The sequence below is a fragment of the Vicia villosa genome, linkage group LG6 (genome assembly GCF_029867415.1).
Source record: "Vicia villosa cultivar HV-30 ecotype Madison, WI linkage group LG6, Vvil1.0, whole genome shotgun sequence".
Classification (NCBI taxonomy): Eukaryota; Viridiplantae; Streptophyta; class Magnoliopsida; order Fabales; family Fabaceae; genus Vicia; species Vicia villosa.
In genome coordinates, this window is record NC_081185.1 from 91,201,944 (window position 1) to 91,229,341 (window position 27,398).

At 31.6% G+C, this 27,398-nt stretch overlaps 2 protein-coding genes across 2 annotated transcripts; both read right to left on the minus strand.

Moving 5' to 3' along the window:
* Window positions 1-14,680: 14,680 nt before the first annotated feature.
* On the minus strand, window positions 14,681-19,852 carry LOC131609302 (protein NRT1/ PTR FAMILY 5.6-like). Its single transcript, XM_058880993.1, has 4 exons — window positions 19,636-19,852; window positions 17,294-17,511; window positions 16,534-17,081; window positions 14,681-15,754 (listed from the first exon to the last, which is right to left on the minus strand). The coding sequence occupies exons 1-4, from the start codon at window positions 19,757-19,759 to the stop codon at window positions 14,893-14,895; spliced, it is 1,752 nt and encodes a 583-aa protein (XP_058736976.1). The 5' UTR covers window positions 19,760-19,852; the 3' UTR covers window positions 14,681-14,892.
* A 5,096-nt stretch (window positions 19,853-24,948) lies between these two features.
* On the minus strand, window positions 24,949-26,807 carry LOC131614125 (uncharacterized). Its single transcript, XM_058885752.1, has 4 exons — window positions 26,573-26,807; window positions 26,235-26,527; window positions 25,506-25,787; window positions 24,949-25,197 (listed from the first exon to the last, which is right to left on the minus strand). The coding sequence occupies exons 1-4, from the start codon at window positions 26,805-26,807 to the stop codon at window positions 24,949-24,951; spliced, it is 1,059 nt and encodes a 352-aa protein (XP_058741735.1).
* Between the last annotated feature and the right edge of the window lie 591 nt (window positions 26,808-27,398).

Here is a 27,398-nt window from a genome sequence, read left to right on the forward strand (position 1 = left end):
ATCATCGCTCACACCCCACATGGGCACACGATGTTACGACGAATTCTCATTAGAATCACACAACACAAGAATGTACATCATGATGCTTCACGTGCAAAAATAACTCAAGACACTCTTGAAATGCATACATATTCACAATATATTCATGCATTCATCTCATACTATCACATATAATCCACATACATTCCCACTAGTTACGCCAAACTGCAACGAACTCATTCACAATTAACATGCATTCACCTTTAATTTAGACAATGCATTTATTTGCCAAAAGGCCACAATTCACAGTGGATTCCACAATCTAGGATTCACTCCGTAAGGCTCCCCCTAACACATCGTATAACAACGCACATAATTCTTTAAAAACGACCATTGACAAATCAAATAATACTCAAGCGCTCGGCTTGACTTCAACCAATTCAACGTACATACTATACTAGTTTTCATGACACATCTATCCATCAATTATGATTCCGTCTACTATCAACAATAGATTAAGGGTGATCAGTTCCTCAATTTGCCAATAGACAGCCGATAACCATAACAGTGGCATAAATAATCATTACCCAACGACAATAGCGTACTTCAACTTTTGCCCAAAGTCCATATGCATAATGTTCTGCCAATTCTCTAAGGCCTACCAAAGTCTTCTTAGTTTCCTCAATTCCAACCTCGCCAATGATACAAAAACATTCAAAATCCAATACACATTCTTATACACGCTCGTAGCACCACACAATTATCAATTAAACATCCTTCTAACATCGGGAATCATTACTACATCAAGTACCATCCGATTCGGTTCGCTCCAATTGCAACTTTCATCCAAGTTAAGAATTTCAACCACACTAACCAACCAATTGTCTTTCTTTTATTCTCAGAACCTTTATAATCCACCTAGTTTCACACTTGGCCTCATTCAATTCATAACTCAACATTATTATCGCGATCTCTCTTGAGTTCCTTCTCCTCTCAACATTACCATCTCATAACATCGCTGCTATAATCATTCTCATTATACATAAATTACATCTCTATGCATTTCTCTATACCGTCGCATTCTTACAAATACCAATGTTTCATTACTTATCAATATTTTACATTCTTCTTCACCTTTTCAATTTTCAGCAAGAATCACCCAACTTCAAACACAATTTTCTCTTCCAATATAGACCTCCTAAGTACAAAATTATATTCCCAAATGTAGGAAAATTCGTGTAGATTCCAGAACATCAAGAATCGCTCAAATACGAGTTACGAGCAAAAAGTTATCATCCTTTCAATGGGACTGGTTCATAATTCTCATATGCAGAATTTTCGAAAAAGTAAGCATCATACCCAAATGTTAAAACGCACTTTTCTCCCTCTTTACAAACTTCCTAATAACCAATCTTATATGCAACCTGTAGGAAATTTTGTAAGATTTCCAAAAAGTCCAGAATCGCTTCAATCTGAATCACAAGTAAAAAGTTATGCCCCTTTTACTGACAGCTGCTCCATAATTGCAAAAATCAGAATTTGAGATTGATGAATATAAGTTCCATCTCTCTCGCTTGCTCCCAAGATCTACCAACATCCTTTCTTTTCATCCAACTACGAAAATCACCCGACTATAATCCAACTATACTCAAGACATACCATCTACATAATTAATCCATCCACTATCATTTACATTGGAATAATTCCTCATTCTCAATCAATTCACCGTCCATAATCTACGCACATCTCAAACTCGACTGATACAAATTCATGAGTCCATACTCTCACCGGTTCGCAACAACATTGCTTCAATAACGTTTGCACTCTTACCATTAAGATCACCTTGAACCAACTTCTACATACTAACAACACGTCCAAGAGACAAACCTTTCGATTATTTCTTCCATTCGTTCAACTCTGACACTAACAACCCGTGCAGTACCAACAAACAAGTCTAGTTCTAAGAACAAGTGTAACCGCAACTTCACCTCTTTCCAACAATATCCTGTCACAATTAAATATGTTACAGCTGCTGCAACCATTTTTATAACAAAGTTCATCTCATTAGCTTTCCGACGCTTCAAACGGAACTCAAATCGGATGTCCAGAACTCCAGTTATGAATTTTCGAAACTCTGCAGCTATTCAGCAATTTTCATGCGTTTTGCTTACGAAAATCTCACTCCAAAACTCATTCTCTTCAACTCGATCACATTCCAAACAGCCCCTTATCATATCTCTTCACTTTCAAAAATTCTTATAACTTGAGCAACACATTCCATCGCCGAAGTGCGATTTCTGAAACATTACGACATCAATCCTCTTTGCAAACTTGCAGCTGAACCTCTTCTGAGACGCAAGGCTACTCAATTGACAACTTCGCAGCCCATCAGCAGAGCTGATACATTGTAACTTCCTAATTTCAAGTCACCTTCAATTCAAAAAAATAAACAACAACTCCAACAACGCTTGCACTGTTGCCAACAACAGCCTACTGAATCAATCATCTTACAACTGAAACATAACCGAGAAGCGAAGCTTCTCCCCCACTTGTTTCAAACCAACTCCCGCAACAAACAAACAAGTACCGACAGTGATTCACTCACCTGTCGCGTACCAAGGGATAATACGCCGACAGTATTCAACTGTCGTGCAACTCAACTGACTCGACAATTGGTCGGACGGACCGACCTGCTCTGATACCACTATTGTAACACCCTTCTAAACCCCGCAGAAATTAAATAAATAATCAGAGTAAAAACATATACACAAGGGTGCCACAATTATTTAAAACAGATAAACCAACTAAGGTCAAAGTCATGCTTCATTAGGAAAACGATTTACCAAAAACATAATCATGTTTCACAGCGGAATACAGAACATCGTTAATACAACCAATAGAATTATAATTCAACACCAAATAAAATAGAGTAATCTCATAAAACTCTATAACTATCGTTCCCCAGGGTTACAAGATCAGAGCATGACCGACACGACCCAACATAAACGGATAAACTCTACGAGTCATCCTCACCGAGCACTAATGCCGCTACTTCTCAAATCTGAAAAATGTCAACAAGTAAGGGTGAGTCTCATTCTCAATTAATCAATGTTATGCAATCATAAGCAATAAAACATCATAACATATCAGTCACCGAATTTGACATATATCAAGATATTCAATTATCATTCATCTATCACAACAAATACAACACCAAACATAACACAAAAATCAACTTAATCATGTCATGACAAAGATGCATATGACCGACTGACACTATGCATGTGGTACCAATAATCCGTGGAATCAATCCACCTAACCGATCTACGTCTCATCGAGATACGGCCCACCGACACAATTTCCACACAATGGGAAATATGTCCACCAACGATCCAAACATCCCCGGGATCCATCATCAAATGCACATGAATGAATGCACACATATAACATACTTAAAACATCACCGATCCGACGCACCGCATCGTCTCACCATAACTCACATAGTTATCACCAACAAGTATGTACATGTATCATGCATCATTCAAAACAAATCAATCATCATCATACGATCAAAACAATCACCACATGATCAAAATGAACAACGTCATCACCGATAACTCACCAAAACAACACCGAATGATATATTCGGTTTCAACACCATATACAATTATATCAATATAATTCACATCACATATAACGTCAAAATCACCGTTATATAATTACAACCCAACCACATTGTTACATTAACCAAATCATGCACAATCATTAAATTATTAAAACAATCATCCCAGTAATAATAATTACAATTCTTCCACCATCACCCGAAATAATGTCATATTCACACAATTCCACATATGCACAATATTTCATTTCACAAACAATTAAATCAATTTTAAAAATAAGTCGAGCCACCGCTCAATCACCCATTCCTCATATAAAATATTTAATTAGCTTTACAACGCCCAAAATGACACCAAGAAATGATACACGGATCAAAAGATACGCAATTTCTAAGTTTGGAAAATTTTCTGCCCAGCAGGGTCCGCTCAGCGGAGCACCAGCGGGACCAGGCAGAAGCGAACTATGTTGGGACCTCCGCTCAGTGGACCCCCTCCGCTCAGCGGACCTGCGATTTTAGCAATTCGCTATTCTGCGACACACCTGCGATTTCGCACTCCTTTCACCCCAAATGCATTCCCAACATCATATAAAGGTATAAAAACATAGTAGACATTATCACACATCATCAAGCATCATTAAAACACATTTTCCAATCATAATTTCATGCAATATCATCAATCTCCCCAAATCCAACAATCCCAATCCCAATATACTCAATCGAATCGAATCACATATCAATCTATTCTATTACCTACAATCGCATAATAGAAATTAACCAGAAGAGTCCCCCCTTACCTCGATTCATGGTTGGATTCTATTTCTCTTTGCGTTCTCTATACGTATTCCTCGATGTTCTTCGTGCCCTAGCTCTCTCCTTCTGCCTCTTCTCAAAACTTTAATCGTGCAGAATGATTCCCTCTTTTCTCTTTTTATCCCTAAGACCCCTAATATGGTCTTCCCATATTGCCCTCAATTACTATTCACAATTGACCACTCTTTCCCTTAATATATCTAACACTGATATTATTTTATTCTACTAATTAAAATAATTCCACTTATTATTCTAATTATTCTAAAATACACCGAAATTCATCAATACAGCTAAGCATCACGCTAAAATAATTAGTTTAGAATTTGGGGTTACTGAATATTAACGGGAACATGAAGTTACTGATGAAAATATTGAATAATAACGGAAACATGAATTTACTAATAACGGGAACATGAAGTTACTAATAAAAATATTGAATATTAACGGGAACATAAAGTTACTGATAAAAATATTGAATATTAACAGGAACATGAAGTTACTGATCAAAATATTAATATTAACGGGTGTAGCGGTGAAATTGGTGAGACTAGAGTCATGGGAAAGACTTAGCTCATTTTAAACAGAGTCGCCACCGCGCTTTATTGTTTCCAAAAAGGAATAGGTGAAAGAGAGAATAAAACCCACAGAAGTTTTTAAAATGAAAACTAATAAACTCATCAGAGATTTGGCTACAGAGGGTTTGTTATACAAGGGAAAGGTTTTAAGCACCCATCATATCCATATGGTACTCCATGGGAACCTCTTTGTTTTTATGTTATTGTCTTTTGTTTATAAATACCTTTTTTTTTGTGAAAAAAACCTATGTGAAAAACTTGTTTGAAATAGAGGGTGGGGATGGGAAGAGAAGTTTTTGAAAGTGAGCTCGATTAGATATCGCATCTTAGGCCTACATACCCCTTAAGTGCAATAGGGAAGTAAGAGCTTCTATAGTTCCTCTTTAAAAAAAAGGAAAAGGGGGCCAAAGTGGCCAAAATCTTTTTGGGTGTGAGCTTTAAAATACTCACAAGTTTTTAAAAGAGGGTTAAGTTTTAAAATACTTAACAAGTTAAAAAGAGATTAGGCTTTAAAATACCTAATATGCTTTAAAAGGTTAAGCTTTAAAATACTTAACAAATTTTAAAACAAATAAAAAAGACCAAACTTTAAAATACAAGGTCAATGGGTTAGGAGAAGTTTCACCGAGAATAATTCTTCTCTTAACGCCAAGGTTTTAAAACAAAAAGACCTAGCTTTAACCTAAGAATAGTTTCACCGGGAATAATTCTACTCTTAGTACCAAGGTTTAAAAACAAAGAGTTTGGTCAAGCTTTAACAATACAAAACCATAAACAAGTGAAAAGCTTTAAAAATACTTAACACAAAAGTAAAAGAGATTAGAAAAGAGTTTGAGTACCTTTGACAATTTAGTCAATAACATTCTCATCCTTTTGGACAAAACAACAAACTCAAGCAATTAACAATAAACACCTCAAGTGTGTGTGTGATATCATGTGGCACAAGAACAGACAAGTGAGTATGATAATCAATAAGTAAGAGAGATGGATGTATCTAAAACCTTGGATTCAAACTCATGTATGAATGATGAATGATTAGTATGATGCATGAACATGGGGTTAGATAAACAAAACATATAAGAGATGATAATTAAATGATAATTAAGTACAAAGCATGAACTAAAAGAAATCAACAAGTATGTAAAAATAGACATGGATAAGCAAAGATCAACATGTTGCAAATTTTTTGGTTAGGATTTTAAACCTAAGTTTTTTTTTTTAAATTAGGGTTAAACATTAACACCTAAACCTAATTAATTTTAATTGTTGAATACCATTTTCTTTAAGAGAAATGGTCTAAGGGTACATGAAAAAAGTCAAAGACATCCTATTCTAACCCTAAACGAAAATACACAAAGTTCAATTAAAGAAATAATCAAAAACAAAACAATTTTTAATTGATTTTAAACATAAAAGACATGTTTTTTGATTAATTTTAAAATGATGATAAAATAAATATTTTTGGGATTTTTTAACATGGAACTAAAGTACATAAAGTAAATAAAACACACAAAAAAAGAAGGGGTTAAAAAGACCTATTTTTCTATTTTAAATGATTTTTCAAAGTTTAATAAAAAAGTGAAATAAACTAGTGATAAAAATAAATACTTTGTGGTTACCAAGGCTTGAACTCAGGACCTTAGCATTCAGTGCACAAAACCATGACCAACTAAATTGCACGCGTGTGGTGTCAAAGGAGTGCATCCAATTTAATACAACATGTAATAAGTTGTGAAAACACAAAAAAATAAAATAGCAAAAAAGTCTGGGGAGAGGGGGATTCGAACCCCAGACCTGAGGGTCACTCATATAGCACACGCTTTTTCCAATTGAATTGTAACGATGTAGTCTTAAGACTTCACACTCTAAAACATTATATTTTAAAACCGTGCGCTAAATGGAATTCTAATTTTCCAGCAGCTTCATCTTCTTCGCGTGAACAACAACAAAACACCATGGCTGGATTTTCCAACTTTCTCAAATGTGCACCAATTTCAAAAATTTAAGACACTAACATGCTCAGAATTTAACCACGAATCTAACCATGCTAATAACATTCCTTTAAACACAACCAAACTTAACAATTTTCCAGAAATGTGTATGAACCCTAAAATTGATTTTCAAAATTAAACTCTGGAATTAATCAATCAAGCCCTAAAACCTTAGGGCTATTAATCCCTACATGATTCTAAGCAGAATGGAAACAAGAACTGATTAAAATGATGCTAAAACATGTATGCACGAAATCAAGAATTGTACCTCTGAAAATGGAGATCAAACTCCTACTTGGAGTGATTCTGGAAATGTAGCAACTACCTGGACACCTTCAGGGACCTTCAAGGAAGCTTTTAGAATGCTCACAATGCTTTGATAACCCCTACAACTTCAAACACGATTTCACCTACAACAAGAAAAAGTTATGGATGGAACACCTATTCCCAGGTGTTACAGAATTAAAACAGGTGTTTGGATAGCTTCTATATGTGATATGGAAGCTATCTAACACAAAAGGCCTGAAAACGCACGATTGAATTTGGTTTTGACAACTTCGGTTCAAAAGGTGCTTTAATGGAGTTTTTGAAATGTGATTTCTGGTTCAAGGCCTTTGGTACGTGTTTAGATGTTATGGATAGATTCCAAATAATAAATAGAATCTATTTGAATGGTTAATTTGGTAGGTAAGTGTTTGGTTTGAGTTTTGGCTAGTGATGAGCTTAAAAGCTTTGAAAATGGGGTAAAAATGGTGATTTTTGGTTATAGGCCTTTTGGTAGGTTAAGGAAGGTATGGACAGCTTCTAAACGATATTTAGAAGTTGTTCAAACTCTTGTTTGACACCCATAACTTGTGGCACTAAAAATGACTCTTAAAATGCAAAGATAAGAAAGAGAGAATTTCAAGTTCATAGGTCAATTGGAGAATTCTGGTGTAATTGATCAAGGGAATGATACTCTCTATTTATAGGCAAGATTTAGGGTTTGTGGAGGGAAGAAACTCAGAAGTTTGGAGCTCACATTTGATCTTGTACTATCTTGCTTGTTTGTGAAGAAATAAGAAAGTTATGGTTTCAATGGATGGTACAAACTTTAAGCATGCTTGCAAGGACTTTGATATGATCTTAGAGGCTTGCTTGTGGGATTTGAATTACTTTTGGTGCAGAAGAAACAAGTTGGAAGCTCAAGGAGAGTGGACTTTGTGATTAAAGTCACTTTTCCAAAATGGAAGTCATGGCTCGATGCTTGAAATGGCATTATGCATTGGTTAAGACTCGAACCACTTGGTCCATAGCTCAAAAGCAAGTGCAATCTTCTGAATTTTGTGTCTTGAACAAGTTATAGGAGCTGCAAGAAACGAACCTTTCATTTAAAAATGATTTTGCTTCATAACTTCTTCATCTTCATTCTTGAATTCAAGTGTTCATTGTGCCTTCTTCACAAAATCATATCTCATGAATGGAGCCATAGATTTTCATGCTACTTAGCTCTTTGGAAAGCCCTTGCTACATACTTCAATTCACTTGTTGAAAGTTTCCTCAAACTCTTTTTGGATCATTGAGAAAAATGGCCATAAAGTTAAGAAAAAATCCAAGTAAAACACTTGAAAATTTCTCTAAGAGTGTGTTTGGATGAGATAATTGAAAATTTTAAAGGAATTTAAAATTCAAAGCAATTCAAATTATTCAATTGAAATCCATTCATTTTAAAAATGTTTTGTTTGGATGAAGTATTAAGATAATTCATTGATAGATTTTTGGATTTTTTTATAAAATTAAAATTTTTGGACCAAATTAAAAAATTGAAAAGTAAGGACCAATTTGCAATTTTTAAAAATTTGGAGAACCAAATTGTAAAATTTCAAAATTATTAAGGACCAAGTTGCAATTTTTTGAAAATTTTTGGGGTCAATTTTATAATTTTGAAAAATATGAGGACCAATTTGCAAAATTTGAAGAAAAAATAGTAACAAATACATTCTATGAAGTATGAGAGGAATTTCAAATTATTTAGTTTTTGGTGTCATTTCAAAATGATTAAATTTAACTTAGATAAAATACTCCATAAAAGTCCATCATTTTAACAATTCTTCATTTTTGTATCCAAACAATAAATTTTGTGCAAATCATTTTAAATTCCCTCAAAACATTACATTACCTCATTAAAATGCTTCATCCAAACACACTCTAAGAGTGTGTTTGGACGAAGCATTTTAATGAGGGAAAGTAATGTTTTGAGGGAATTTAAAATGATTTGACCAAAATCCATTGTTTGGATACAAAAATGAAGAATTGTTAAAATGATAGAAATTTATAGAGTATTTCATCTAAGTTAAATTTAATCATTTTGAAATGACACCAAAAACCAAAGAATTTGAAATTCCTCTCATGTTCCATAGAATGTATTTTTTATTATTATTTCTTCAAAATTTACAAATTGGTCCTCATATTTTTCAAAATTATAAAATTGACCTCAAAAATATTTAAAAAATTACAAATTGGTCCTTAATAATTTTTAAATTTTACAATTTGGTCCTTCAAATTTTTAAAAATTGCAATTTGGTCCCTACTTTTCAATTTTTTAATTTGGTCCAAAAAAATTATATTTTATAAAAAATGACCCAAAAAATCTAACAATGAATTACCTTAATACTCCATCCAAACAAAATAATTTAAAATGAATGGATTTCAATTGAATCATTTAAATTGCTTTGAATTATAAATTCCTTTAAAATTTTCAATTACCTCATCCAAACACACTATAAGTCTTTTGAAAATGATCTTCTTAATTCCATATCTCTCAAAATAATCATTTTTTGCAAAAAGTTCCAATGTGATAAGTTGTTTGTTTTTCCAAGATCTACAACTTTCACGTTGGGAGATTTTTGAGTGTGTAAGCAAAATTTGGATATCCATGAATTAGGTCAAAATACACTTAAAAACCCTAATTTGACTTTTTGTTGACTTTTTGATTCTTGATGAATTATTTGAATTTTATTTGATCAAATGTCTTCAATATTCATATGATGATTATTTGGATCCTTAAAAGTCCATAGTTGACTATTTTTCTCAAAAGTCAAAGGTTGACTTGCACAGTTGACTTTTTCCAAATGAACTGCAGCTTTGTGATTTCCAAATGAATCAAGCACTCCTCTTAAAATGAATGATATGGATGGAATATAATGTTGATTTGGATGCCCTTGAATCATATTTTGATTCTTGGAACCATCTCATGATTAAAAGTCAACCCTCTAGTGAAATTATGTCAAAAACCCTAATTTGAGCTTCTGATGATCTTGAAGGTGATTGATCTTGCATTGACCCATCCTTGGACCTTGGTATTGATTAGAGAGTCCCTTGAATCATACAAGAATGTTGAATTTCTTTGTGAGCCTCAAAACCCTAGTTTGCTCAATTTCTTCTGGATCAATCTCCTGTCTTGGGACACAAGCAACAAACAACAATTTGTTTGTATTTTTGGGTTAATGAATGATAAATGCATGATGATTATGATAACAATGATGATCCTAATGTTTAGACTATGGTGGGATCTCAGTGGTCAAAAATTGGGGTGCAACAACGGGAACATGAAATTACTGATCAAAATATTGAATAATAAAAGGGAACATGAAGTTACAGTTCAAAATATTGAATATTAACAGGAACATTGAGTTACTGATGAAAATATTGAATAACAACGGAAACATGAATTTACTAATAACAGGAACATGAAGTTACTGATCAAAATATTAATATTAACGAGAACATCTAATTACTGATCAAAATATTGAATAATAACGGGAACATGAAGTTACAGATCAAAATATTGAATATTAATGAAAACATGAAGTTACTGATCAAAATATTGAATATTAACAAAAACATTAAGTTACTGATCAAAATATTGTATATTAACGGGAACATGAAGTTATTAATTAAAATATTCAATATTAACAGAAAGCGATGTTAGTATGTTGAAAGTAAATGTGAATAAGTTTATTGTATTAGACAATCGATATTCTGTTGTCTATTCTTCATGCATGTCACATTTTGTTCTACTGTTGGTAAAACAGTACTAATTTAAGCTAAATAATTGATCTTTCCAATTTTTATTGCATACTAATATAAACCTTATTTTCTTAATTACTTTTTATTTTCAATATTCAATTTTTTTAATATTAGTAATTTTATAACTTTTTCTATTTTAACTCAAATTTAATCTTTTACTAATACCTTTTATTTTTCCCAATTCAAATGTGCGAAAACAACGGGTACCCGTGCGAACACACAGGTATTACACTAGTTTTCATAGGGATTAATTATGTAAGCTTAGGTCTAACTAGATTGGGTTTTTCAAACAATCTTATTACTGATTATATTGTTAAAATTATGATTAAAGATTGCTTAATATTGATTAATCATTAATTCTATCAAATTATTTATTTTACCTCTTAAAGATCAATTATCATATTGTTCTCATGTAATCCATATCATTGGTGTGTGTGTGTTTTTACAATTAACCTTCGAATTGTGTAAAAGCTTTTGTGTGTTTCTCTCATTTTTGAAAAATATAAGAATGAATTTTGTTGTCTATTACTCCCTTCTAGACAATTAACCCTATATTTAAACCATCAATTAGCATCAAGACCTGGTTCCTTTGATATGATTTAACAACTTCAAAATTTATTGAATATGATGTAAATTGATCCAAGGGGTCGTATAATAGAACTCCCCATTTTCATTGGTGAAAATTATACATATTTGAAGGATTGCATGAGCATGTACCTTATGTTTGCAGTTACAATTATGAGTATCCATAGAAGAAGGACCATTTATTCCTTAAAAGATCATTGATGTCAAATCCGTCAAGAAACCACCAAATGAATGAAATGAAATCAAGATTAGGAAGGCGTCTTATGATTTGAAAGCGACAAATATTCTCATCTTTTCTCTGATTGAGAATGTGTATTTCTCAATATCACATTGTAAGACAATTAAGCGAATGCGGGACACTCTTCAGGTTCTCCATGAAAGAAATGATGACATCAAGAAATCTAAGATCAACACTTTGACAGAAGAAAACAACCGTCTTTCGTATGGAACCCGGTGAAACTGTGGCCTCCATGCATATGAGGTTTTCACATATTATCAAACAACTAGAGAATTTAAGAAAAACCACATTAATAAGGATTGTGCTAACAAAATTTTGAGATCTATGTGTAAAGTATGACAGTCTAAAGTAAATACTATTAAAGAATCACATGATATAAAAACTTTAGATATGTTAAGTCTCTCTGGGAAGCTCACTTAACATGAGCATGAGTTAAAGAGATTTGAGGCGAGTGAAAGTATTGCAAAGCGTAAAGATAAGGATAAACATGAGAAGAAAAAAATCTCCTTGAAGGCATTAAGTTTTAAAAGCCAAGGTAGAGGACTGTGAACATGACTTGAGTGATGATTCCTAAAAAGACAAAGAGATGAGACTATTTGTGAGACATTACAATAAGTGCATGAGGAAAAAAGATCTAAAACATTCAAACAAAAACTTAATCATGTTCATAAAATTAAATCCTTCAAAGAAATCAAGTTCAAAGAGAACAACCCGAGCCTTAAGTAAAAAGCACAAATTTTCATGAAGGTACACCATTAAAAGAAAGGCATAGATTTTGAAGAAATATTTGTACCGATGAAGAAGTTGAAAAACTAAACTTAGAACGTAGTGAAGTAAATTCTTAGAATGCAAATTAAATCATTATCCTTGGTAAAGTTGAAAAACTAAACTTAGAGATAGAGAAACTTGATGTGAAAACAATGTTTTTATTTGTAGACCTAGATGAATAAATGTATATGGAGCAATTAGAAGGTCTCGTTAAATTAGGAAAAGAACACCTTGCATGTTCTTCTGAAGAAACTGTCTTTATGGTCTTAAACAAGCTCCAAGAAAAATGGTATAATAAGTTGGATCTCTTCATGACTCAACACAAGTTCAAAAAATGACAATAATCATTGTGTGTTTGTGAAGATTATGATAATGGCGAGTCAATTATACTTTGGTTGTATATGGGTGATATGCTTATTGTTGCAAAAAATAAAAATAAAAGTTAAATGAATTCAATAAAGTTTTAAGAAAATCTTTTGCTATGAAAGATTTGGGTGTAATGAAGTAAATTCTTAGAATGCAAATCATTAGATATTGTTCAATATGCATAATTCCAAACATGTGTATGTTATACTACCTTGTCTTTTAAAACTTAGCAAGAAATTATGTCCAAACAATGACCAAGTAAAAGAAGAAATGAGAAAGGTTCCTTCTTTTTTTGTTGTCAGTAGTCTTATGTACACAATGGTCTGCGCTAGACCAAAAATTGCATATGTTGTTGGAGTTACTAGTAAATTTCTATCGAACCCATGATATTGAGGTATATGAAAGAAACTGCTAGAAAGTGCTTGTGTTTTCGTAATAGATATGTAATGCTCATCGTTTATATAGATGCATATATGAAAAGTTGTGTAGATTCAAGAAAGTCTACATTAGGATATCTAATTAATTTTTATAGGGAGTTGTTTCTTGGCAATAAACCATTGAAGGTGTGTATTGTCAACTATTGAAGTTGACAAAAATCCATACAAATCTCAATTAGTCTGATATAATGACAAAATCTATACAAATTAAGAAGGTTGAAGAGTTTCATTATTTCATTAAAGTAAGAAAATTCAAGAGTGATGGTGAGAAATAAAGTTCTAGCCTAGAGTCTTGTTTCCATCAATGTTTGATGAATGTTGAGAGATTTTGTACATCATCCTTGTCAAGTGAGATTGAGAGATATTCACGTGTATCAAGAGAGCTTGTAATCCTACTTTTTTATTAAGTAGATATTTTTCTGGTGTAGGTCTAGTTTTTTTCTCTTTAACATATAGAGGATTTTCGATGTAAAAATTCAGAGATTTTTCTACTATATTCTCTCAATTTTTGCTTTCGCTTAGTGCTAATTTAGAATTCACAAAGGAGAGAAATTACACAAACATTTTCCAACAAGAAGGTGTTTGATTATAAATTTAATTTGATCCATTAGATTAGTAAAGAGTTAGGCCAAATTAACTAATAAAGTGATATACTCCGAACATAATTCTAGAGAAATGTAAGTAGATTGGTAGAGACATATTTCTAACTTTACTAAGTGTGTGTAGTAGAAATAGGTGTGTAGAACTCTTTATCAATTAAAATTTCTGGATTAATCTATTGATTCATTTAGAGCATCCACATCCATCATATTCATTTGGATTCTTTAAATGGATCCCATTTTTTTTTTTTTATATTATATCATACTTTTAAATTATTTTAACAACTCAATTACATTTTTCAAATATCCATCTAACTCATTAAAAATTCTAAAATGAATCCCACAAAATCTCTCAAAAATCTCATCTATAATTTTATATTCAGCTTTCATATTTATTCCCACTTAAATAAATATATAAAATCATAGCCGACATTTGTAGAAACGTTGTTGAATTAAAGAACGTGCTTTAGTATACGAACGGTATTTTGCCTCAATTATCGATAGTTTATAACAAATGGTTTTAAAAGTTCCGTAGAAACGTTACTCTTGTAGACGATATTTATGCTCTTAGAGCTCTCTTTTAGATGTGGACGCTCTTAGAACTCTCTTTTAAAACTTATAAAATGGAAGAGGAGTAAATATGTAAGTCAAAATATAGAAATTCTTCTTCTCTCAAATATTCTCTCCTCATCAATTCATCACAAAATCTCAATATAACTTTCTTCTTTTCCAACAAAACTATAACATAGACTTGTATACAACATAAATACAAATTTCCAATCTAAATAGACACTTGATAAAATTACTATACTCAAACATTTGCCTATTTTGTTTAATGCACCTCAAGAACAAACTCAAACCTCATTTTCTCCCCTTCCATAATCACTTTTCCCTTCATAACTATCAACCACAACCGCAACCTTTTGCACATTTTTGTATGAATATCTTCTAGCAAAGAACACAAACAAGAACAAATTCACAGTAGTCATACCTGCCAATAGCCAATAAAATTTGTCCAATCTACTACTATTCAAATCCTTACCAATCCAACTCTTCCCATTCTTCATTGTCATGTGATCAACCAAAGTTATCAACATACTACTAATGAAATTTGCTGCTCCAATCACACTTAAATAAAAAGCTATTCCTAAGCTTCTCATTGAATCAGGAACCTGGTCATAGAAATATTCTTGTAATCCCACAAGTGTAAATCCATCACCAAAACCAATTATTAGAAACTGTGGAACCAGCCAAAAAACACTCATAAGTGATTCCTTTTTAATAGCTTCTAATCTTTTCTGCTCAACTATAGCTGCTACTATCATTGTAATAATAGTGAATAACATTCCAAAACCAATTCTTTGAAGGATGTTGATTCCTCTCTCATTTTGGTTTATTTTTCTTAGCATAGGTACTAGGATTTTGTCATAGATGGCTACTGAAATTATCATTCCTAAGGCTGCAACTGTGAAAATTGAAGCTGGTGGAAGTTCAAAGGTTTTGCCTATTTTTCTGTTCATTGTTGCACTTTGTTTGATGAAGAATGTTGATGTTTGTGCCACACTTACTCCAAATGGGATAGTGAATATCCAAATTGGAATCATGTTTATTAGAAGTTTCATTTCTTCAACTGTTGTTACATTTACTAGCTTCCATGGACTTTGTTTTTCAACTAAGTTTCCATCGTTTTCAATTATAGCTGCCTTGTCAAGAAATCTGAAAACAAATAGTCAAATCATGAATTATAAGTTTTGAGATATTGAGGAAAAGTGTCTTCTAAACTATATATTTCTTAATATTTGTAGGGTTCAACCTAACTCATATCCACAAAATCGATTTGTAAGATGGAGATTGTCCCCCACTTATAAACACAACACATGTCATATCTATCTCTATGTAATGTGACTCAACTCAATGAAGTTGTTGGAAACTACAATGAAAGCAACTCAAATTCCACAATTACGCGACTAAGGCGGACCACAAAAAAGACAGAATTTCCAATACACCCCTTAATACCATTTTAGAATTGTGAGTTAGACTTAACTTATCCCTATAAAACGGCTTATAAGATCAAGATTTTCCCTAGTTATAAACATTTTATCAAATTAGTTATTGGTTGATGTAAGACTCATAACCCACACTCGTACGCACATGATTAGACATTAAGAGCATAAGCATAAAAGATAGATGGCCCGTTAGAAAAACTTAACTCAATGAAGGTGTGGGAGACTACAAGAAAGGCAAGTGAAATCCCATAATAAGGCGATTAGAGAAGGATTACAACAAGGACAAAATTTTCAACTATATTATGAAGGTTGATCATCAAACACAAACACAATATAAAGTATCAGTGCTACATAGATCAAACACGCTTCAATAATATAAAATGTGAGTGATACATAGTACAAAATTTTGTAGTACCGACCATTTTGTTCAATTGTGTGTTTGGTGTCTGACAAATATCAATGTATGATCGAAAGAGGCAAGACACATACCTGAGTTTTTTAGTGTGACAAAGAAACTTCTTTTTGTTGCCAGGAGACTTAGCAACCTCATACAATTGATCAGTACTAGAAGGATATGGAAGCTTCCTCTTAGAGATAGCAGCAACAAGAACTTGCAACATTGGAGTCAAAGGACTCCCACAAGGTATCCTATACCTATAAAAAGGCCTTCCAACAACAAATACAACAAGTGAAATCGCCATAACTCCAGTAAAAATAATATCAGCAGCACCCCAATTTAAATTATCTTGTATATAAACAATCAAGGTCACTCCTAGAATAAGTCCACTACACAAAGCACAATTCCACCAATTGAAAAATGACATTTTTTGCTTCCTTTCTTCAACATGATCCTCATCAAATTGATCAGCTCCAAAGCTCTCCAAAGAGGGCTTATGTCCTCCAGTTCCTATAGATATTGAGTATATAGCCACAAAGAAAACCACTTCATGAATTTTTCTTGGTTCATTGCATGTCATAGTGTGATCACATGGCTTTAAGCTTGGTAAGAACCATGATAGTGTAAGTAGTACCAAACCCTGTGATCAAGAATTTGTTAAAGTTATTATTTTAGTAGCAAACTTTTATATGGACTTGACCTAATACAGGAGTTGTTTGCATCCAGCAGATTCGAATCCGAAATCTTGAGAGGAGCACAGTCTCAAGAACGAAGCCTTTACCACTAGACTAACTCCTGGGGTCTATGAAGTCCTAATTAAGTTTTAATGACATAATAATTGAGGTTAATTACCATAAGATAAGCAATGGATGATGCAAACACAGTGGAGTAACGACCCAAATATGCATCAGCTATGAATCCACCAAACAATGGCATTAGAGTTGTGACACCTGTCCAATAGTTAACATTCCTTGCTGCTGTTTTTAGGTCTTGATGCATAACCTTTGTGAGGTAAAGGACTAAGCTTGTTGCTATTCCAAAATAGCTTAATCTCTCACTAAACTCAATTGCTGAAAACAAGTATTAAGAGATTAATCATTCTATTATAGTTAATTATTGTAGCAAATTCAAGTAAAATAATAATGTAACAAAGGATTTAAATAAAGAACACAATCAAACTTTCGTCATTTCAATCGGTATAGATATTGCAATCTTGTAGTCATAAAGATTTTTGCCATTTTAATCGATACAAATATTGCAATATTGATTGCAGTCATCGCAGTTTGAAGATGATTTGTCACTAGTATAATGCATGAGGAATTTTATAAACTAGTGGAAGATGTGGGTCATGAATCAATTTGCTTAATTATATTCAATGAACATGATTAATAAATTTTGTGGTAGATGGATTATCATAAAACAAAGCATAATAATATGTTATTTTGCAGTATCTGATCTAGTATATACTAAAAAAATGACTAGGAATATAGAGCAGCACAATTAAAGTAAAATTATTTTATTAAAAAAATAAAATATAACACAAAAGGATGATAATTATTTTTTTATCTTAAGTTTACTACTCATCTAATGACGAATTTTTACTGAAGTAAATATTTGTGCGGAAAAAAAAGTGTCGAATTTAAAATTTTTCTTATAAGATTTAATACTATTGAAAGAGATATTTTAACATGTTTTATCAGTGCTTTTTTTTTTATATGTATATGAATGTCAATTTGTATATATTAGTTAAGATATTTGCGGAGATTGACCCATTTAAGAATGAGGATGGAGAACATATTTTCATCTCAAATAAACTATAATAAATTTTTTAATTAATTAATAATTTTAAATTTTTATATAATATTATTTATTATTTTATATAATTTATTTTATAATGTTTATATATATATATATATATATATATATATATAAAACAATATATTTATTTTAGATAGTTAATTCTTAATTTTTTAATTTCAAATTTTAAATTTGGTTAAAAAATATGAATATATTTGGTTAATGTTTATAGATCTCCAGGGAACACGAAAACAATGAAAATGAGAATCCATGGAGTTCGCATGAATAGATATGAGATAGAATTTTCCAACGACGTAAATTTGAGATGAAAATGGAGAATAAACTTGAGGGCATGGTATGAGGATGCATCTCCTCGCACCAACTCCATCTGATTGACATCCTAAAATTTGCAAGGAAAACCTGATTGATTTGTAATAATTGGTTTAAAGCAAGAAGCATCTTGAAAAGGAAAATGATGCTTTAAGATTAGTTTTCTTTGTGTGGTTTGTATGGTTTTATCATTCCGCAATATTAGTGGTTGTGGGAATTCAACTCTAAAAATGAAAATGAGCACCTGAAGATATATAAAGTAGATGATTATCTTAAACTACTTAAACCAATACAAACCGATTAATGTGCGCATAGTGGTCCTATCCACAATCTAGTCTTGTACTATCAGATTATAACTTTCCAAATGAGGTACATATCTCATAAACTTTTCAATCTTTTTATTCAATCATAAAGTAAAGTTATCAAATCATCACTTGGATTATTATTGTGAATTTTAGAGAGGGTTGCCTTCACTTATTAATCTACGTCCAATATTATTGGTTTGGTGCGTAAATATAAAAGATGAGTGGTCTGATTATTAATCTACGTCCAATATTATTGGTTTGGTGCGTAAATATAAAAGATGAGTGGTCTGATAATAAAAATCGGATAGTTATACTAAACTCAGACATTTTAAAAATGTAGGTTGAATTTAACTTAATCTTCTAAAACTGAATTGTAAGATGAACTTATTATTAGAATGGAGATGAAGAATATTAACTTCCTCTTTAGGTTTTAATGGTTAATAAAATGTGCTTCAAAATAACAATGAAGTTGGTTTGTAAAAAGAGGCTAAATACTCATTCAAGTTCAACACACTTCTTAAGTGTTAATGAAAAATAATAAACTAGGAATCAAGAATAGGGTTTTTGCTAATTAATTGAAAATTTGAACTTATGCTAAAAGCTAAATGAAATTTGATAAAAGTAGATGCATGATTGGAGTACTTCAAAAGTGGTAGACGAATACTAATTAATAGGTGAAAGTTTGAGGAAAAGGAGTTTTATGCACTTTATAGAAAGACAAGATTTAGGAGCATAATTAGATTGAAAACAAATATTTCTTACCAATAATGAAAAAAGCAGCTTTCCAAGAACCAGTTGAAGCTCGAAGTGGAACTCTTCCCTTATGATCAACAGAAGAATCATGAACCCATTTCATATCATCATCTTCTGGATTCATCTTCTCCATCTTGCAATATTGCAACTAGAAAAGTTTTTGGATATAGCTCAAATATTTTAGACTATTGAGAATAATATGTGAGCTAGTTGTGTACTGACTGTCTTTACTTAACATCCTTTTATAGGGAAAAAAAGGTTTGATTTGCTTTTACTTTATACATCACTAAAAAAAAATATGAATTATCCAAAAAATAATAATAAAATTTTAAAAAAAATAGTAGTAAATCCGTACTGTAATTTATTTACATGTCATGTTAGTCTCTTATAAAATTTAATCGAGTCATGTTAATCCCTCACTAATATTTTTTTCAAACTGGTTTTTTTCTTATTTTTGAACCGTGACTTGACTGCTAATGAAGACTCACTTTTGTCACAAAAAAGAGAGTACAAATTAGTCCATAAGAAAAAATCCATATTTAATCCCTTACAAAATTTGACTGAGCTATGTTAGTCCCTATTGAGTACATGTTAGAAGTTAAATATCTTTGCACATGGTCTTCAAAATATGAATTTCCACCAGAAACTGCGTTATCTAGTATACCTAATTGTTCATTGAATACTCTGTTTTCATCAAAATCTAAGGAATATAGTATATAAACCAATTTTCTTCCAACATATCATGTGTATTATTTTCTCCCCAGTATTGTTTACAAAAGTAAGAAATTAGCTTAAATTATCCTAGTAGTAAAACTAAACTTCCTAAAAAGATCATTAACAACTAAAACAATAACAACACATAATACACAAGAATACATAACAAGAAAAATCGTAGTTACTCACCCATAAGCCTGATAATAAACCCAACACAAAAAACATTAATATGGTATCGCGATGATTTATCTACAATACCTTCACAAATAATTTCAAATCAACAGTAGTAAAACACGAGTCCAGTCACGATTTAAAAATAGAAACAATCGTTTGAAACACAATATTAAAATAGGGACTAGCATGAATCAATTAAATTTTGTAAGGGATTAAATAGAGATTTTTTTCTCAGGGACAAATTTAGACTCTCCCTTTTTTGTAAAGGACTAAAATGGATCTTCACTGGCAGTCCAGCCACGGTTCAAAAGTAAGAAAAAAACCGTTTTTCCACGTGTATGAATCGGGTTCTTAGAGCGACGAAAGATGGAATTGAAATTTTGGTTTGAGCAATTCTGACTTGTTGATTGAGGAGATGGCACAACTATCTACGTTGTTGAATTCTGTACTTTTGTTTCGGCCTGATATTGGTGTCGTGGACAGATTTATTTGGTACGTAATAGTGGCGTTTTCTCCATTTGAGACAGTTATGTGTGGCTCAATTCTTTGTCTAGCTTAAGGCATGTATTAGATAAAGAGAAGACTCGACATTGTTCTATTGTTTGGAAGACTAAATCCCCTAGAAAATATCTTATTTTAGGTTGGAGCTTTATTCTAAATAATTACCAACTAGGAGTGAATTGATTAAAAAAGGAGTTGTGGCCGATTTCAAAAATGCAGCTTGTTCGCTTTGTTTTAATGGCGAGGAGGATGTGACCCACTTGTTTTTTGATTGTACTGTTAGTTTGCAGGTTTGGAAAGATGTGAGCGGATGGCTCGAAGTGGATTTGCAAGATTAAGTATGATCATTTCCTTCTCTCTTTTTGAGTCTCAGGTCCAAATCTTATCTTTTAACAAGTTTCATATTGATCTAAATTTGTTTTTTTTAGTTTAGCTGTCTGTTGGACTATTTAGTTTAGTAGAAATAGTGTTTTTTTTTTCATGGAAGATTTTGAAAATTTTCAAATTATTTGGAATGATTAAATTTGTGACTTGAGAATAGTTTTTGTTGTCATTAATTTAGCTAGCAAGGAATGTGTTATAAGCCGCAGAGTTGTGTTGTCCTCTATAAGTGTTTTTCTCTTTGTTTGTTTGCTATTCTTTTTAATTTGGATTGAGGACCCTGGTCCTCCTATTGAGTCCATCTTATTTGCCTATAAGAAAACATTGCACCAAAAAGAATATGATGTCACGCTATTCTAATATCAAATGAAGGACGGAGTATTTACCTACAAACAAATTAAACAACTAAAGATTGATTAAACATGCTGACATTTAGATTATTATCTTTTTGACTCCAAAGGTTTCAGAATATTTGACTTATCTTTTGGTGTGAATCCTAAACCACAAAATGTTATTCGCTAGCCATGTGGGAGTGTGATGCATATATAGTAAGTTGCTTACTAAGCATATAAAATGAATATAGGCACTATGCATATATGTTTTTGGTAAAATCCATGTTGCACATTTAGGTAAAAGTAAGAAGTAAAATAATTTTTAAAAATGACTTTTTTTTTAAATAATCAAATTTCAATACTAAACTAACCATCTTTTCCCATAATTTCTAATATAACCATATTTCGAATAAATAAAAATTAAAAAGAAGATATTTATTGAATTGATTTCCTATATATTTTTTAATTTTTTATAGCTATTGATAAATTTTCTGTTGATTTGACTTTACCTATAAATTTATTTGTGAATTTACGGATTTTTTAGTTTGTTATCTACAAGTAAATTCATAAGTAGATCCATAGATAATATCAAATCTGCAGAAAGATTCACCGGTAACTAAAAAATTTATAAAAAAAAATTAAAGATGCCAATTTAATTATCGCCTACTCTTTAATTCTTTTTTAATGTTTGAAACGTAGTTATATTAAAAATTAGAAGAAAGATCGGTTAGTTTAGAATTAAAATTGAAAATTTTGATTATTTAAAAAAAATATTTGTTTATTTTAAAAACGAGAGTTACATTAAAAAATTTCAAATATCACATAGATAAAACATATAGTAAACTTATAAAGACTAGTTTTTGTAAGAATTAGTTAATTTGAATAAAAAACTAAAGAATATGAGTTGAGAAAACTAAATAACACTACTAACATAAATTTGTGCACACATTCATGAGTCTTGCATGATAAAAACAAGTATCTTTTTTAGTAATAAGTAGCACTTTTGTAAAGAAAATAAGACAAGGAAATCCATAATCTTTTAAACTTTTTTCGGTTATGGCCACAATTGAATATTGATTTTGACAATATTTAGCTAAAAATGTAGTCTATTCAAAGAAAAACAAATCCACCATACCTTTAGCTTAATCATGTGATTAAACCTTTGTAGCTTTAATAAAGTTTTCTTGTCTAATTACTATTTTTCCTTAAATCAACTTTTTGCCTTCAAATATTACAAGTTAGTCTCTGATTTTTTCTAAGAGATTTTAGTCCCTAGGTTTTCTAGTTTTATAGTCTTCATTTTATTCTTTACTCAAATTTATGTTAGGGTGACCAATTGATTGATGTTTTACTGTTTTTTTGGGTAAGAATTAACTCATAGTGTCGACACGATTTTTATTAAAATAAAGCAAAAAATTGTACTCAAATCACAAACTAACTCAAATGACAAAATTTAATAGGAATTTTATTTTAAAAATGCATTAATGATTTTCATGAATAAGTTATTTGAGAATAAAAATATAAAATTCAATTCTTGAATTTTTTATAAAAATTATTTGATATATAATTTTAATGTTTTTAGAAAATTTAGTAATTATATTATTTTAAAAAAATAAATGAAATTTCATGGGAATACAATCATTCAAATTTAGTAGTCTGTTTGGTAAATAGCGGTTAGCTGATAAGCTAGCAGATAGCTTATAACTGATGACTGATAGCTTATAGCTTATGGCTGATGGTTGAGACTGATAACTGGTAAGCTAATTGAAGTGTTTGGTAAAATTAACGGTTCAACTAACTTATAAATGTAAAGTGACATAAAAGATATTTAATATATAATTATTTAATTTAAAATTAAAATAAATTATAAAGGATAAAAATGAGTTTATGTAAAAATAATAAGGATAAAAAATGAAGAAAAAATGATAAGCTATAAGCTATAAGCTAAAACGCTATTTGAAATAACGTCTAAAAAATAAGCTATAAACTAGTAAGCTATAAACTAGAGATGAAAAGACTGTTACAAAACGGGTCTAAATTGTCATATAAACTTATAAGCATAAGCTATAAGACTTAAACTCAAAATTATGCCTTACCATACAGAGTCTAAATGAATACGAAAGAAAATTTATACAATAGAAAAAAGAGAGAATAATAAATATTTAAATATATAAAAAATTATATTAATATTTTATTGATTTTATAAAACTGAATTTTAATTTTATATATATATATATATATATATATATATATATATATATATATATATATATATATATATATATATATATATATATATATATAGTTATACTAAAAAAGAGTGGGAGTATTTGAATTATTTTTGGATTATATCTTCTTATTGATTATGTAATTATGCATTATTGAAGCTATTTAGTTAGATTAATTGTTTATTTTTCATATAATAATAACATTATCTCATTATTTAATATATTTTTCATTTTTTTTATCTATGACTTCTATAAAAAGAAAATATGCATACCTCAAAAGTTTGCTTTCTTTTTACATGTGTTGTAAGTCATAAAGAAGCATAATAATATTCCAATTGGAATACATAGAACAAATCAAACTATTATCAACTTCACGAATCATTTTTTTTCTTCTGTCCCTAAAAAGACGCTATTGGTTCTTCTACCACTCCACTTAGTAGTACTAGTGTACAGGACACCAAGTCTAGCTGATAAAATACTTGGATTGGAGAAGGCCTTGAAACTATATGTCAACATCATGGTGTGTGGCTTCTTGTGCTCCTCACATATCTGTCTTTGGTTAATATACTTGTTGTGTTATTTATTTATACCCCAAAGAAAACATATAGTATGCTGATACACCTAGCTATAACTTAACACATCTATAGCTATCTAGTGTTTTGTTTACCCTAATTTCTATCAACAAATATGATTCTTTAAATAAAAATATTGAAGTATGTAAGAAAGAAAGTATAAGCAATTCCTCGGATTTTGAATGTTTTTTTTTAAGATATATTAATCAGAGAACTAAGGGTTCTTGAAATTTGATACACAAGAGACGAGTTAAATTTGACCAAAAAAAAATGAAATTATAAATTAATTGATCCTTATGAAAGGAGTAACAACAGATCTTTGCTAAACTCGTAAAAGTTACAATTGGAGTGAGTAATATCCCCTAAGAAAGATCACCTCCAAATCAAAGACTTAACATTCCAAAGCGTATTTAGAATATTTCAAGGATCTTTCCGAAAAAGGATGTCATTCCTAAGAAGCCATATGTTCCAAGTTGAAGCTAACCAAATGCAACTAAGTTTACCCTCCTTCATTTTCATGTGCTTGCAAGAATTATACCAATACATGAAACTCCCTTTAGGGTCCTCAACCTTTACATCCGACATACCAATCCACTCCGCTATTTCCTTCCAAATCAACTTGACAATAGAGCACTTAAAAAAGAGTGACCTACCGATTCCAGAACAACCCTATAAAAAACACAAGAAAGAGAATCATTAGGGAAAATAATACCTCTAATTCTAAAGAGATCCTTAGTCGCGATTCTGTTAATGAGAAGCCTCCACCCGAACGCTTTGATTTTGAACGGTATATCCATTTTCCATATAAGATTTAAGGCACAGTCAAACTTGTTGAAAGGATCGTATGGCGAACGAAAACCTGCAAGAAACCATTGTTTTCTATCTTCCATTTGACAGTGTCACTGCCCGTGGGGCTGCAAAAATCTGTTGCTAGAACTGTTTGCAGCGCATCCTCAACACGGGAACAAAAACAATGCCAAAGTACCCCCAACACCAAACATCCTCCCTCCAACCCCCATTCCGGCCACCAAAATGCGCTCCAATTTCGAAACATAATAGAGAGAAGGGAAACAATCTTTTAAAGGCAAATCCGAAATACACACAGAGTGCCAAAAAGAAGTTGTAAAACCTCTATCAATATTGAAAGTGCAGCTATTAATCATAACGTCATGATGTGAATTTTTCCCTAGAGAAAGAATGTCCTTCCACCAAGAAGAAGAGAAAGATGGAACGATGTTAAGAACTTCTCCGTTAAGGACCTACAAGCAAATATCACCATACCGGGCTAGTAATAAATTGAACCAGATAGACTCCGACCCTTAAAGAAAACTCCATCTCCATTTGTTGAGAAGAGCGACGTTGAAATCGTCGATTCTCTTCAAACCGAGACCTCCCTTTTCATACGGAAGACAAAAGTCGTTCCACCCCACCTAATGGATCTTCCTTTTCTCCTTCAAACCTCCCCATAAGAAACTATTTTTAATCTTAGTAATCTCTTTAACGATCGTCGTCGATAATATATAAAAAGACATAGTGAAGAAGGAAAGAGAGCACAAGACAGATTTTAAAAGCGTGATCCTCCATCCTAAGTTGAGAAATCTATTCTTCCAACCCGAAAGGCGTTTCCTTAATTTCTCCAAAAGCGGAGTCCACGACGAAATCCCCCTTGGATTAGACCCGACCGATATGCCAAGAAAAAAGAACACCTTTCCTTCCACTGTACAAGATAAAAGAGATGAAGCGGCTTCCAAAAGATTACTACTCACATTGATGCCAATAAGTTTACTTTTGTGATAATTGATACCAAAACCCGAGACCATTTCAAAAGCTTTCAAGACCGTCTTGATAGCCCAAACTTGTTTCCGAATTCCCTCCCCTATCAACAAAGTATCATCCGTGAATTGAAGAATGTCTACTTTGCACTTACCATTAAAAAGGAAACCTTCGAATTCTCCAATATAAATAGCCTTAGTCACCAAGCCTGTAAGCCCTTCCGCCACTAAAGTGAAAAGAAACAGCGAAAGCAGATCACCTTACCTCAAACCTCTCTCAACTTTGAGCTCCTTAGTCGGACTCTCATTCACAAGAATCGATATCTTACTTTGAAAAATCAATAAATCTATCCATTTCATCCATAAAGCCCCGAATTCCATTTTCTTCAACATTGAACTAAGGAAATTCCAATTCACTTTATTGTAAGCTTTTTCGAAATCCACCTTGAAAAGAAAATAACTCCTACCCTCCTTATTCGCATAATCGACCACTTCGTTAACTACCATGACTCCATCAAGAAGTTGTCTTTCCGGAACAAAAGCACTTTGGCACAGAGAAATAATCGATTTTAAGACACTTTTGAGTCTACTCGCCAAAAGCTTGGAGATAGCTTTATAAATTCAGCCAATTAAGCAAATCGGTCTATAGTCGTCCAATCCTAGCAGATTAGGCGATTTAGGCACAAAATTCAAGAAAGATGAGATGACCGCCTTAGAGATAACACCAGCGGAATGAAAAACATTGAAGAAGCGAATAAAATATTCGTTAAGAAAGAACCAAGATTTCCTAATGAAGAAAAAACGAATAGCCATCTGGACCCGGACTTTTAGAACCCCCACAACCCCAAATAGCTTCTTTAATATCGTCTTCTCCGAAAGGAGATTCAAGAAAGTGGTTGTCTCTTTGATCTTATTGAAAGAAATACCATCTAGAGAGGGTCTAATCCGATCCAAGTCACCAAATTTAAGAGAGAAATGTGACTGAACTTCCTCCTTAATGTCTGAAAACGAATCCCCCAAGACACCCCTTGAATTAATATAACCGATATGATTATATCTTCTCATCTCTTTCACGACCTTATGAAAAAAACTGGTGTT